Source organism: Rhinoderma darwinii, chromosome 5 (genome assembly GCF_050947455.1).
Source record: "Rhinoderma darwinii isolate aRhiDar2 chromosome 5, aRhiDar2.hap1, whole genome shotgun sequence".
Classification (NCBI taxonomy): domain Eukaryota; kingdom Metazoa; phylum Chordata; class Amphibia; order Anura; family Rhinodermatidae; genus Rhinoderma; species Rhinoderma darwinii.
Genome location: NC_134691.1, coordinates 275,304,627 through 275,319,704, shown reverse-complemented (window position 1 = coordinate 275,319,704; position 15,078 = coordinate 275,304,627). Strand labels below are relative to the sequence as shown.

At 38.6% G+C, this 15,078-nt stretch overlaps 1 protein-coding gene across 1 annotated transcript in view; it reads left to right on the top strand.

Moving 5' to 3' along the window:
- Positions 1-7,172, top strand: part of TGFBR2 (transforming growth factor beta receptor 2) — a 78,515-nt gene extending 71,343 nt beyond the window's left edge. Inside the window, exon 10 of the mRNA XM_075827177.1 lies at positions 867-7,172. Within this exon, the coding sequence (XP_075683292.1) occupies positions 867-1,046 (180 nt within the window). The 3' untranslated portion in view covers positions 1,047-7,172. The remainder of the gene's footprint in view (positions 1-866) is intronic.
- The last annotated feature ends 7,906 nt before the right edge of the window (positions 7,173-15,078 follow it).

Genomic DNA, 15,078 nt, shown 5'->3' with positions numbered 1-15,078 from the left:
TGTATTTGAAGTTTCTAACAATAAAAACTTCTGTTTCAGAATAATTTAAAAAAAAGTTGCACTTCTAAACCATAGATTTATTTTCATGTAATTAACAAATAGTATATTATGGTAGATCCACGCAAGGTTTACATCAAAATCCTTATTTTGGTCATACGTAAATGCAAATAAAGTCTTAGGGTCTTAGGAGGGTGCGACCTGTGCAGTTGAAGGGGCAATTACTGGCCCTGATGGCCTGGGTTCCTGTCACTTGCACCCCTGATCCCACACTTTGTGCCCATCCCTATGGAAGGGTAGTTAATTCATTGGGGAGTGTTATTTGGAAACCTTACAGCAATTCAATGTAGGCATTGTATGATTGTAATATTTGGGAACAATACAACTATCCCATTAGGGGGGTCCCCAATTTGTGCTACATGGGGCACTATCTAACCTACCTATGGTCAGCTCTGAATGAATATAAAGAGCTCTAAGACTTAGGCGTCGCACGACCAAAAATCGCTGTGTCGCCCTGCCTGCATCGCAGATAATGAAAGTCAATGCACTGCAACTCGCAGCTTACTTAGACCGCATCACTATAGTCGCAAGAAATCCGCAAACCTGCTGAAATTTTTATGACTGTCATGTCGTGGTTACGGCAAGCTATACACATATATTGCACTAAAATGCATGTTATTTGACACTATGTGATATCATGTGTTTTCTCTAATTATTCACTTAAAAATTCATTGTAATAAGTTCCAGGTTTGGATGACAAGTCCGTTCTGCTACATTAAACAATGATGTGCTTTTATAGGAGTAAAAAGTGCAGGGATTTATAGAAGTACTGAACACGAGTCTGTATTAACTGATGCATCTTTTCCCAGGGTATTCAGCTTATATGTGAAACCATCACAGAATGTTGGGACCATGACCCAGAGGCCAGACTCACAGCCCAATGCGTGGCTGAGAGATTCCATGAGATAGAACATCTTGACAGAATCTCTGAGATAAGCTGCTCGGAGGAAAAAATATCGGAGGACTGCACAGAAAACACAAACAAATGAAACCTACATTGCAGCAATGCCATCTTTTGCGGAAATATATCACTGCATTGAGTGCAGAAAAGGAAATCACTTGGAAATTCTATGCAATAAGCCGTTCACTTCAGGATGAGTTGTGTTTACAACTGGAGCAATATCCATCATGCTTTCCAATTTGAAAGTTGACTTTGCCATAGAGTGTTCATTTAAGGATCTCACTGGACATTTCTCGTTCGTTCTTCATATAGCCATAATTAATGCGCACTTTATTAATGTTTGTATAGAACTACACATCGGCTTTAATGTATGGACACATTGTCTAAGATAAGTCAAAAGTATATTACCAGGAAAATGTACAGAGCATAGGAGAATTGATTTATTATGGAAAATAATTATTCAAGAAGTTAATACATAAGCTGTGGTTGGTGGTGTTTGTATGTTTGATGTATATGACAGAACTTTTATTTTTTTTATGTTTAGAGAAGTCATTACTTTTCTAGCCTTTTCTTATTTTCCTTTTGTAAGCGTGATTGACTTTATTTTGTTTTTGTTTTTTTACGATCAAATGTTATAAACTATGAAAACAATAAGGTTCAAAAAGACATCCTCAGTAGAAAAGAATTAAATATACATATATATATTACACACACACAAACGCACGCACGCACGCACGCACACACACACACACACACACACGCACGCACGCCACTTTATTAGAGACCTTCATCTAGTAGCGAGTTTGCCCGTGCCGTAGAAACCTGCCGAACAAAATAGGACATGTCCTTTTTTTTATTTTTATGGACTGTGCTCCTATACTTTATAATGGGAGTATGGCCCGTAAAAATGTCCATCTGTCTGCGGCTGGCCGTGCCCTTAATTATGGGTCGTAATTATGGGCACGGTCATGTGCAGGAAGCCTTAGGCAGGAGTAGCACTCAAACTGCTTGTCTGCTGTCATAGCCCATTTATGCTAAAGAACGACAAGTTGTCCATTCGGACATGTTAGTTGGAGCACCAGCGTAGTGTTCAGCTGAAATTGCTCCTCAGATTCCTTTTATCAACAAGTTCTTTAGGTCCACTTTCTTTTCTCGATCACACCAATCTCAGTATACGCTCGACACCATTGCACGAGAAAACCCCACAGGGCTGGCTGGCCTAGCACTGATGACCATGCTTCGTTTGAAGGTGCTCATATTGCTCGATTTTCCCATTCTAATCTGGGTTCACTCTGAAACTGATCCACGGAAAACTTGCTCACTTGATTTAATGCTGCACTCCAGGCTCATGTGTCTAATTCCCATACAGGGAAGCTCCAACTATGAAAGGACAGGTGTCTCTAATAAAGTGGCCATTCACTAATATATATATATATATATATATATATATATATATATATATATATATATATACACACACACACTAAATCTTTCTCACAATTGATGAATATTTATCTAGTGTTAGTAGCTGATTAGAGGACAGATTTCATTTTGTATCCATGAAAAGCCATATTTCTTAAGGCCCTATTACACTGGCCGATAATCGGCCGGTACAGACATCATTGATGGGCGCTTGTTTGCTCCTGTCACACGGAGCTATGGATGGGGACGAGCAGTCGTTACTCCGATCGCCATATGTTATTTTCATGTCGGCAGCGCGTCTCCGTGATTACACAGGGAGATGTGCTGCCGACAACGATAATATTTAACTTTTTTTTAAAACTATACGATCATCTGCTGATCGAGCATTTGCTCGTTTATCTGCTGATCGCTGCCCTGTTTACATTGGGCAATTATTGGCAACAAGCGTTCTATGAACGCTTGTCTGCTCGATAATTGCCCGGTTTAAAACCTCCTTTAGCATAAGGTTTTTATTCCAAAGACATATATTTAGGACAAAACACATGCTCACTCACCTGTTTCTGTATTTCCCATAGATTATAATGGAGAGAGCCTGCTCTTTCAAGGCTATCTTTGCTCTGCAAATAGAAGATATGGGACCCTTGTTCTTAGGATCAATGGGCATATCCTATTGGTACAGAATGCTTTAAATATTTGAGATGGGCATAACCTGTGAGTACTTTTGACCACATTCTTAAACATAAAATCTACATTTATACCTCGGTGTGCACATTGATTGCAGAACAAATAAAGATTTAATCAGATAGTGTAGAACATATTCTTACTAGATCCGACAAATACATTGATAAGCTATTTTATGTCAAATTTACATAACCACATTAACACGTTCTAAGACCTGCTATGCCGGTAGCCATGGATAAGTAGAATGCGGTCTTGTTACAAAATTACTATTAATATCTATCTAGTTGTAGGTAGCATGGATGGAGCACAATGCATAGGAGTGGAAAACATTGTTACTTAGAGGAAATCCAGTTACAATAATCTTCTGATATGTTGTAGGTACATGTAACATGATCCCGCTAATTGTTTTCTGTTACCGGAAATCTGACACAACATTATAAAGATTTGTTCACACTTTTCAGGAGGCAGATCATTTCCCTTCACCTTAAAATAAAGCCCGGCTATTTGGGAACCACAGACTCTGATCGTTCCAATTTGGCCCTTCATTGATATCAATAGCCACAGCCCTACAGGATAGAGAAATGTTTCTCTTTCCAGACAACATTATTAAAACTTTAATTTTTGCTCTTTGTTATGGCCAGTGTTCGTTAATGGAAAATCTTTTAAACTAACCATGTATAGTTGTGAATTGGCCTGATACAGAAATTTGTTCATCTGGTAATGAAGTAAAAATGTTGCCAAATTTATAACTGTATATCAACTTAACTTTAGCGCAAAGAGTTAAAAATGCAAAGTATCTGGTTGCTAGAGAAATATTAAAATGTTAAAGGGAACTTGTCATTATGTACACATACTGCCCTAGTTAAAGGGCCGGTGGTGACCTTAGGCTGAAAAAGTATTTTAATAAAGGACTGCGTGATAGAACAGATATTATAACTGAGACCCTGGCATAAATCTAGTGTAAAACACCGGGCTTGCAGGGATGTTCCCAGTGGGTGATGCCCATCGGCCTTCCCCCGCCCTGCTCTCTGTGATTGACAGACACAGATAGACGCAGGACAGGTGAAGGCAATGGGGAGCCCCCTATGTCATTCTATAAGGCCATTGAGGAATAGAAGCAAGTTTTGGATTAGCCATTCTTTATACATGCAGCTTTGGGGATGTCCACTAAACGAGACTTATGCAGGACTCTTAGCACTAGCAAAAACTATTATCTAACAAATATAAATACATATATATTATGAAGTGTATTTAATACATCCACTACTACTAAAATAAATTGACACCATTTATGTATAAAGAAATGTTTTTTTCTATGCAATAACAGAATTATTATAATAACCAAAATTATTTCATGTAAAAAGTAAACAGGTTTATGTCACACAAACTAACAATATATAGATAAATTGTAATGTTACACATTGTGTCGATAAAGAGATTGGTTAACAATAAAGGGAAGTAACACAGCTTTTATAGTAAGGACTTGGTACATAAAGGGGAGCTCCATTTTTACAGAGATATAGTATCAACATACAGTATACGAAATGCATAGATCTTAATTTGTCTACGTGTGGTTTAATAACAATTCTATAATAAAATTCATGATATAAGAGTAATGCTTTCATGAAAATCATACTTCTAGATTGTCCCTAGCTTAAAGGGGTTTTATTGGACATGTAAAACACAGGCTGCAGACAGGGTATGGAATAAAATAATAAAATAAGGCATATTCGCCTAGTAAATTCCCACACCACTCTAGCGCTACTGCTTCAGTGGTCTCCGCTGGTCTGTAAATTTTTACAGGAAGTAGTGACTTCATGTTCGACTGCAGTCAATCACTGGGCTCAGTGGCGATTCTGGCAAGAACTGTGCGTCATCCCTGAGGCCAGTGATTGGCTGCAGACAAACGGGACGTCATTACTTCCTGCAGAGTTAAACAGATCAGTGGAGACCACCGGAGCAGCATTCCTGGAGCGATGGGGGATTTATTAGATTAGTAGAACTTTGTTTTCTTATTTTAGCCCATAACCTGCCTGTAGCCTTTGTTTTAACATGACCTGGAAAACCCCTTGTAAAATAGAATTTTTTTTATTTTTCTTTAGGTTTCATCTTATTACAAAAGTGTAGGGCCACATTTAGATGTAGTATGGACAGAGCTGGGCCTGGAATATTTTGAAATTGTTTTCCTTTTTGAATGACAATGCAGAATGACAATCTATTGCAATTACACTTAATTTTACAATAGTTCTCTTGTTGAATCAAAATGCTTAGTTGCTAGATAATAGTTATAGCGTTGGCATAAGGAGCAATTGCCCTTGTGCTTCCATCATTTAGGTTATTCCACCACCCTGAGTGACCTGCTTTAAACGTTCTCCCTGGTGGCTCGTTTTTATCTTTCCTTATGGTGCCAGCTGGGGTGTTATTTTGGCAATATAAAGCAATATATTTTAGTAATATAGCCCTCGTGTTCATTATAAGGCACTTTTATAGTGACACTGTATGACAGTATTACATGAGCATTGTATGGTACTGTTATTTGCCATTGTATGGTAGTATTATGCAGGCATAGATTTTGACTATGAGGGTATGTGCACACGATAGCAGGCATTTACGTGTGAAAAGACAGACTGTTTTCAAGAGAAAACAGCTGCCTCGTTTCACACGTAAATGCTCCTCCTCGTATTATGCGAGGCGTCTGAGACGCTCGTAAATCTTGAGCTGCTCTTCATTGAGTTCAATGAAGAACGGCTCAAATTACGTTGCAAAGAAGTGCCCTGCACTTCTTTGCCGAGGCAGTCAATTTACGCGTCGTCATTTGACAGCTGTCAAACGACGACGCGTAAATGACAGGTCGTCTGCACAGTACGTCGGCAAACCCATTCAAATGAATGGGCAGATGTTTGCCGACATATAGTAGCCCTATTTTCAGGCGTAAATCGAGGCATAATACGCGTCGTTTACGCCTGAAAATAGGTTGTGTGAACCCAGCCTTATTTGAACATTACTCTCCATTTTCTTCTTCCCAAAAAATCACAAATAATTTTTTCATCCAATCCAACTGATTACGTGGAATGATAAAGCTTACAAACTGCAATGCTTGATGTAAGGAATATAATAAAGTCAGTTTTCTTTCATATGTACAGTTTCAAAGAACATGAATGTAAAAATCCACCACTTTGAACATTTGCCAAAGATATTTAAAAAGAATCACTCTTTTTAGTCTGTAGATGAAGCAAGTACACAAAATTTTAGAATTCCAGGATGCAAAATCGAATGTTTGGAAGTTTGCACTGAATTCACACGCTTTAGGCACCGGTACCAATCATTGATATGTAAGGCTTCAATATAAAGCTTTAGAATAGGATACAAATTCATAAAATGTTTATGAGTTAAACACATTGGTTTTTCACATTTTGGTTCACAATTCCAAGCAATAAGTTGGTGCCTACTGTATTTATAATGAGTCACATTTGTTTACCAAGCCCATGCTCGCCAATGTTGCCCTCTATACTATTTAGTGGCTGACACCACAAAACATTATGGGATGCATTTGTACTGATAGTCCATATTTTCCTGACTTATTGTGTCATAATCATCACTATTGCCTGATAAATTTAAACTTTAGAAAATTGTGTCTATGTAGCTAGAAAATGAGTCATATCTGGTTTCCATCACTTCCAGTAGAATCAGGTTCAATGTAAATATTCTTAGAAGTTTTATCATCCAAATATATCCTTCGATAATTCACACATCTGTCATATACTTACAGTATTTGATCCTTACAATAGCACTGAATGATGGTTTAAGATGGCAGGCTCGTCTATTTTCAGCTACAGGTTCTACAAATGAACAAATGAATTTCACTATCATATATTATGATAATCATGATTCCTAAAAAGAATATATGTGTATTTAGTGGGCTGCGGGGGGTCATATTAAGTGCTCATTTATGTTGTTTGGGTTTCCTAACATTTATGTCATCGTCAGACTGTAATTTTCAGAAGATGATGGTTAGGTAATAAAATAACACATTTTGGCTGTGCAATCTAGTGTCAAATATTTCGAATTCCAGTCTTCATATTTTGCACAGATTTTTATTTAATTACCAAAGAAAAGAAAATATGTTTATTAAAATGATTTTTATCAAATGATGTCTCCAGAATATTCCTTCTAAAATACTGTGTGTGTGTGTGTGTTTATGTATATTTGTGTGTGTGTATATATATATATATATATATATATATATATATATATATATATATATCACTAGGACATAGGAATGTGAACTCTATACGTATAAATATATACAAATATTTAAGCAATTATACTTGTGTCAATGTGTATACATGTACATAAAATAAAACTGTAGCTATTTCTTAGTGTGATGTTTTCACATTTTACATTTTCTGTGCTGAGCGCAAAAGACAGCAACAGCAGAAATAATTCACTATCACATGAGATCATTGAATTCTTAGCTCTATAATAAATCAGCGCATATTTTTTTACCATCTTCGGCTCCATGGAATCCGCATATGTGGTTATGCCTGCTTTATACTGTGACAAATCTAGCCAGAGCTGAATATATATTTTTTTATTGACATTTTTAACATAGACAAGGACAACAAATCAGACAAAACAAAAAATATCACTGCACATGTCGAGTAAAGTCAACTCGTGCAAATAGTAATACATGACAATTGTCATCATTGAATAAAAAGGCACAATCTTCAAATCTTAAAGTATGTGCTTCTTTGGAAGTTACTCCCATAGAATTAGCACTGCATTTCATGTTAAGTTAGTGCCGGGCAAAATGAATCTCTTCCCGCCGCAGCCAATTTTGGACTAAATGACAGAACCCTATTTTTTAAATCTGACATGTTTCACTTTATATAGTAATAACTATAAAATGCTTTCGCCAATCGAAGCGATTCTGGGATTTTCTCGTGACAAATTGACCTTTTCATGAGAGGGAAAATTTGGTCAATAAATGAATTCCTTATTTGTGAAAAACACCAACATTTTGAGATAAATTGAAAAAATTTGCATTTTTCTAAATGTAAATTTATCTGCTTGTAAGACAGATTGTTATAACACACAAGATAGTTACTAATTAACATTTCCCTTATATCTACTTTGGCATATATGTTGTCATTTTTTATTGAACTTCCTTTCATTTTTCTAGGATGTCACAAGGCTAATAAGTTTAGCATCATTTTCTCACATTTTCAAGAAAATTTGAAAAGCCAAACATCTGCCCATTGAGTTCAATGGGAAAAACGGTGTCCTGTTCCGATAGGCCGTTTTTTTACGCGGCGGTTTTGATAAACGGCCGAGTAAAAAACGGCCATGAAAAGGAAGTGCAGGTCACTTCTTGAGCCGTTTTTGCAGCCGTTTTTCATAGACTCTATAGAAAAAAGCTCCAAAAATGGCCGTAAAAACGCAGCAAAAAACGCAGCGAAAATCCTGAGTGGCTTAAAAAAGTCTGAAAATCAGGAGCTGTTTTCCCGTATTTCCAGATGTTTTTTGCTAAGCGTGTGAACATACCCTAACACTGAAGGTTTTACCAGAGAAATGCAACTGAATATTTATTGCCCTTATTCTTTAGTTTTTTTAAATATCCCACATGTGGCCCTAGTGTGCTACTGGACTGAAACACAGGCCTCAGGAGCAACTATTGGATTTTTGGGCCTAATAGGTATATAGCCAGGGCAGACCTGGGGGCGTTTGTTAGGCCCTTGGCTGCCATGGCATCCCATCGGATGCTCGCAATTGCATTTGCAGGCCGCCGATGAATGACAGAGGGAGCTCCCTCCCTCTGTAAACAAATCAATTATTAGCGGTCGTTAATGACCGTGGCATTTGAGGGGTTAAACGGCCGTGATCGAAGTAAACTTTGATCGCTACAGTTGGAGCAGGAGCTCTGGCTCCAGCCAGAAAGGGACACCTGTGCAGGTCGCTTATTAGGCCGCCGTGAAAAGGAGACGGCCCAGAAGAAAGTCACTTAAAGACCGCCGTGAAAAGGCATATCTGCAGTCATTAAGGGGTTAAAGAGCACCATGCAACACTTGAGGCCTACTATGGTGGTATTACTGCCCTGTGTCATGAAAACAGAGGCTCTGGGATGTCGAAATATTAAAAAACTCCGAAAAGTGACCCCATTTTGGAAACTAAAGCCCTCAAAAGAATTCATCTCGTGGTATAGTGAGAGATTTTAGATTGTAAAGTAGCACCCTTCAAGGTATTCATCTTAGGGGTATAAAGAGAATTTTTAATTTGTGAAGTGACACCCCTCTAGGTATACATCTATGTAACATCTACGGCCGCGGACCGTCATCCTGACATACCCTCTGATGGCCGCAGCCATGAACGAGTGAGTTCCCGGCGGCATCTCCCTCCTGAGAGACGCTGGACTCACTTCCTGGTCCAGACACTGTCCCCGCAGGGCGCGCGCGCGCCCGCGCGTGCACGGCCTTAGAGGGCAGGCACACGCACAGTTGCAGAATACTGCAATTAGCCCAGAATGCTTCAGGACCTTAAAAGGGGCTCTGCCCTCTCGATCTTTGCCTGAGCGTTGTTGTGTTACCTAAAGTTTGTCGTTGCAAATGGTCTCCTAGTGTTTTCCAGTTCCCAGTGTTACCCGTTCCTGCTGCCTGTACCCTGTATTCCGTGCTACCGTGCCTCTGTGCCGTCAAGAGTTGGAGTCGTGTTGTGCCCTCCGCTGCATCTATTGTGTCCCACTCCACCCGGTGTCTGTCTACTGTCGGAGCCTCATCTTAGCCTGAATCTACCACTACTGTCTACTTTGCCTCAGGTACCCTTTCTGAACTATAGACATTGCATTGTACCTGTTTTTCCAGCTGTTATCCCGCTACGCGGCACGGACCAGTGGGTCCACACCCCGTGCTGTGACAATCTAGTGGTACAGTAAGAATTTTTGATTAATTTAATTTAAGTATCTGAGGAGGAAGACCTGGAAAACCTGCAATGGAGCGTGAGGGAATTCCAGGTCCCACTACTTACCTACCCAACATTCTGCAGAATCCAGCCCAAAATAATAAATCAAAGGCCTCAGCAAAAAAAGATTTGCTGAGACAACCAATCTGATCTGTATTTATTCTCCTCACCCAGATTTGCAACCTAGGTGAGATAGACATTCCCTCGGGTTCTTGGTATAGTGATAATTTTTCGTTTTATTTAAAAGGTTTTTTACAAATTTTAAATGAGCAAATTTTAAATGGGGTTGGTCAGTAAAAAAATAAATAAAATTGTTATGGCCAATATGGGAAAGATGGATAAATAATAAATAAATAAAAAATCCAAGGAGTTGTGATATATTTTGAAACATTGTTTCATGCACAGGCCGGGCTTCGTGGGACATGTCTCATATTGGTATGTGGTGTTTCTTTACGGATGCCTCACTTGGCACAAACATGCCATTTATTTTTGAACTTCTGTTGTTTCTCAGTGGGGGGATTTCTGTGGGGAAATAGCTGGCCTGGAATTATCCTGCTGACGGAAGGACCAGATTAACTGTAGCCCCCCACCTTCCTGGTCAGCAAATAGCAGGGCCGTAATTATTTTTTCCTGAAATTGCAGGAAAAATTCATGCCTTGTTCTCCTCATACATAGTGTAGAACATTGTATGCTATAGGTATTTATATATTTGCGGCTCTACAACTATACTCAGTCCTTTTCACCTATATTCTTGACTCAGCACTTCAGTCTGGCTGTATGCTTTATTCGATCAGGATTATGTTCCTTGCTTGCATCCAGTCTGTTATCCAAAGTCATTGATGGGTCTATTGTACTATACAATATTTTTAGGATTCATTATCTGTGTTCTACTCAGATCTAGATATGTTATAATTGGCATTATCTAGCATTTCTCATGTTCTTATACTCTGTCGTTATCTTGGGTTTGGATATTGTAAGGCACCTAGTTCTGTCTTGTGACGTGTGTTTCTATCTCATCTCTCTCTTGTTCTCTCACCTTTTTTAATTGTGCTTTAAGATATCTTCTATTATATTTATCTATATATTTAATAAAGACGTCATTTATATTTCTATTTGGGCGATTGATTCTTCTTTCTAGGATACAATTGTAGGTTTTACCAGATATAGATGATATACTTTGCCGAGCAAAGGATGAATAAGATCCCATACAATTTGTTCACTAATTCCTAGGAAAGGGGGGGGCAGTCTGGGGGATATATATGGGAGTCTTTCCCTTCATAAAATCTAAAAAAGTTTGGTTCAACTTTCAAATAATTTATAAAGTTTAATGCTGTACCGGGCTCTTTTATTTGGTAGATACTGCCTGAAATGCAGCCTACCTTTGAAACTAATTAATGACTCGTCCACCACAATGTATTGTTGGGGGGTATAAACCGAGAAAAAACTGTAGTGCAGGAACTTTAGGATAGTTTCAAATCGTGTCCTGCTCATTACTTTGCGGTAAAGGGGGGTGTTATATAAAATATCAGGGGACCAAAAGTCTCGAATGCTTGGCTTTTTGACAAGACCAAAGCTTAAAAATAAGCCACAAAACTTCCCCAATTCCACTGCGTTTGTAGGGGTCCAATTTTGGCCTCTCCTTTAATAAAGAATACAGTGGACTCCTAGTTATGAGTCCGCTGTATTCTTAACAGGAGTACTCCACCGCCTCTCCCTGCCCCAATTACTAGTGTCTGACAGCTGCCGTGTGTCTGCATTTAATCCTTTGAGATCAGAAGTATCTTGTTCAAAAATCCTATTTTACTTTTCCCTACTCCTTAGTAATTGTAAATCACATTTCCGAAACACTATTTTCAATGTAGGAAAAAATTAGGTGATTTTAATGTCTTTGTGTATAATGTTGGTTTATTCAAGACTCTGTTGTATGAGGATCATGAGCATGATAAAATATTTTTACTTTCAGTCAGTTGTTTCAGTTCCAGCTACTTAAAGATTGAAATTTACGCTTCCTTGGATGGCTTAAGAACACAAGTTTCTAAGGATAGATAACACTTTGCGGTGGAGGGGGTGTATTCCCAGCAGGTAAAGCAATGTAGGTTTAGTCGCAATTTAAAACAGGAGATCCAGCAGATGCAATCAAAAGTAAGTTTACTAATAGGTAGTGTAACAGAAACGCCCACTTGGGGTGTGAACAACTTCTCAGGTAAGGGGCGAGTCTCTTAAAATGGCGGTAATATGATAAAATGCAGACAATTTCAATGCAGCAATGTTGGCCAACCATTTGACTCCCAGACAGAGCTTGAACTACTCTTTGACACAGGGGGGAAAAAACTGTAATAAAAAAATAAATTGTTTCTCTTTTCTTTCCTTACTCCTGCCTTTTAACAATGAAAACCGATTACATGCACTAGCTTTGTTCACTGACGTATACCAGCCAGTCGGATGGCAAAATAATTTTTTTGGGCCTCCGTTTGTCTAATGGATTCCTATGTACACGTTTAGCGTGTATTTCGGGAGCTGTACCGACATATACACTAAATGGACATCACAAGCTTGATGTTAACAGGGCCAAAAAAAAATGGGCAACATCCATAACCATGAAACTATATTATAGATAAGTTGAGCATTATACAATACCACCATAAATACATTTGGTATAAAATAAAGACATTATCTTCTACCAAATGGACAAAAAGTGCAGATGTCAAAAAGTAATCATCCAATCCCAATGACCTGCAGTAGTTTAGACATTGTAAAAAGCATCCGCCACATAACTTACTGATTAGAGAGAATGCATTAGTGGATGTGATACATGACCAAATTAACAGCAATATAATGTCATATCATAGTAAAAAAAAACTAAGCATAAGATTAAAGATAACAACTGAAAGATGGCGATTGATTTATCCCAAAGGGTCTGTATTAAGCCTGTAAATCTATTGTAGTTCTTTTCTACTGTCCTCCTCTGCTAATCTCCCTTCCTAGGTGATGGGAATACCAGTTAAATAGCTGTAAAGCACAGAGAGTGCACACTCCCTGCATGATATTACTGTCTGAAATGCCTTATCTGTCTTACCTATGTAATCACGTGGATAGTTGCAATGACAATGCTTCACAACCTCTATGCTTCCGTAATTGAAAGATTTCCTGAGATAGTATGTATGTCCCAAAGCAGAGCTAGTGACGGAGTTAGTCATCTTCATATTTTACATCTGCATACTTTACAGCCCTTACATTCAGCACTATTTTGTGGCTTAATCAAGAGTCGCTAGATTTGGGTCTGGTATAATGGCTTTTTATAAAACAAACAGTCTCTCACACTATGTCCTCTCCTCTATGTTAAAGCTGGTTAGAGGTTTTCCAGATCACTTTCAGCCCTCAAAATCCCCCAGTGTCGATTGTGAATTTTTGTACACCCGGGATGAATGTTCATCAAAGCATGCTTATATGCTTCGTGTAATATATTCTGTACATATCACCTTACTAAGAAACGACTCCTAAGATATCTCACTTGATAATGAAAATCCCCCATTGTGGAAAATTCCTATGAATTTCTAAGGAATTATCCCTTAGGGATTCAGATCTCTTGGTGAGTAGGTGAGCGTGTGCTTCCTGTATAAGGTCCTCCTAAGGCCACTAACTTAATTCTTCCAGATATAAAGGTACAAAAGGTTGAGATGGGGCATTCATGCAATTAATAAGTAATAACTATTTAATTTACATTGAGCATTGACACACAAAAAAATCCTCCCTCGAGCCCAATCGCAATATAAAAATGTTGTCGATATACTTGGTCCAGGAGAGAAGCATAAAGCTTTGGAGAAAACTCCTGGATAACTGGAAGAGTTGATTAAACAAGTGTTGAAGTTTAAAGGCATGGTGTTGCCCTAAAAACATGTTTTTTTTTTAAAAATTAAACATTTAGTGTGTGGGTGATTAAACATTGTTCAAATTTATTTTTTTTTTTTGGCACGAGCCATGTAATATTATAAATTATTTCTAATTTATAATACTACCCATTTTTGGCCACTAGATGGGGCTGTTCCCAAAATTGCAGCATTGCAACATTGGGTTAAAAGCCCTCGCTCTAGTGAGCTCTCAGCATCCCCCCCTCCTTTATCCTGGCTAGTGCCGGGATAAACGAGGGGTTTGAAAGGTTTAACCTGCTACACTGCGTGTCGCCATTTTTTGAGGTAACCCACAGTGTAGTAGGTTTACATACAGTAGTAAACACACACAAACACTAACATACATTGAAATCTCTTACCTGCTCCTGCCGCCGCGGCTCCCTCTGGCCCGTCCGCTCCGTTTGCTGCCGCTGTTCCATGTGCACAAGTCCGGAAGCCGCGACCGGAAGTAGTAATATTACTGTCCGGCCGCGACTTCCGGTCCACAGGAAAATGGCGCCGGACGGCGCCAATTTCGAATAGGACTGTGTGGGAGCGGCGCATGCGCAGTTCCCACACAGACGCCGTACACGGCAGTCAATGGGACGGGAGCCGTTCACAGTCCCTATGGGACTGTGGCTGCCGTGTTCCATGTCTGTGTGTGTCGTTAATCGGCACACACAGAAATGGAACAAAAAATGGCAGCCCCCATAGGGAAGAAAAAGTGTAAAAATAAGAAACAGTAAAACACAAACACACAAATGAATATAAACGTTTTTATTACAGCACTAACATCTTTAACATATAAAAAAATTATTTGCCATGACACTGTTCCTTTAAGACCAGTCCTGATTAAGCTATTCTAGAGTCCTCTATTGAGAAATTTCAGTGCTTTATCATAGATAGGAAGCAGAAACAGTCTGTCATAGACTTTTGTGACAATGTACTTAAAACTTTATAGGTACATATCACACAGGAATGTTAGAGAGAGAGAGAGAGAGAAAGGTCTACTCCGTCGACTGACACTTCTGATACAGAGAAAAGTAGAAACAGAGGAAATGCCTTAACCAGTAAGTGACCACCAATATGCCATTTTACGGGAGCCACTATCAGGTATTATTCCAATAGTAATTTCTTTTTATGGTGCTGTGAAATACACCTCCACAAAAAAGGCCA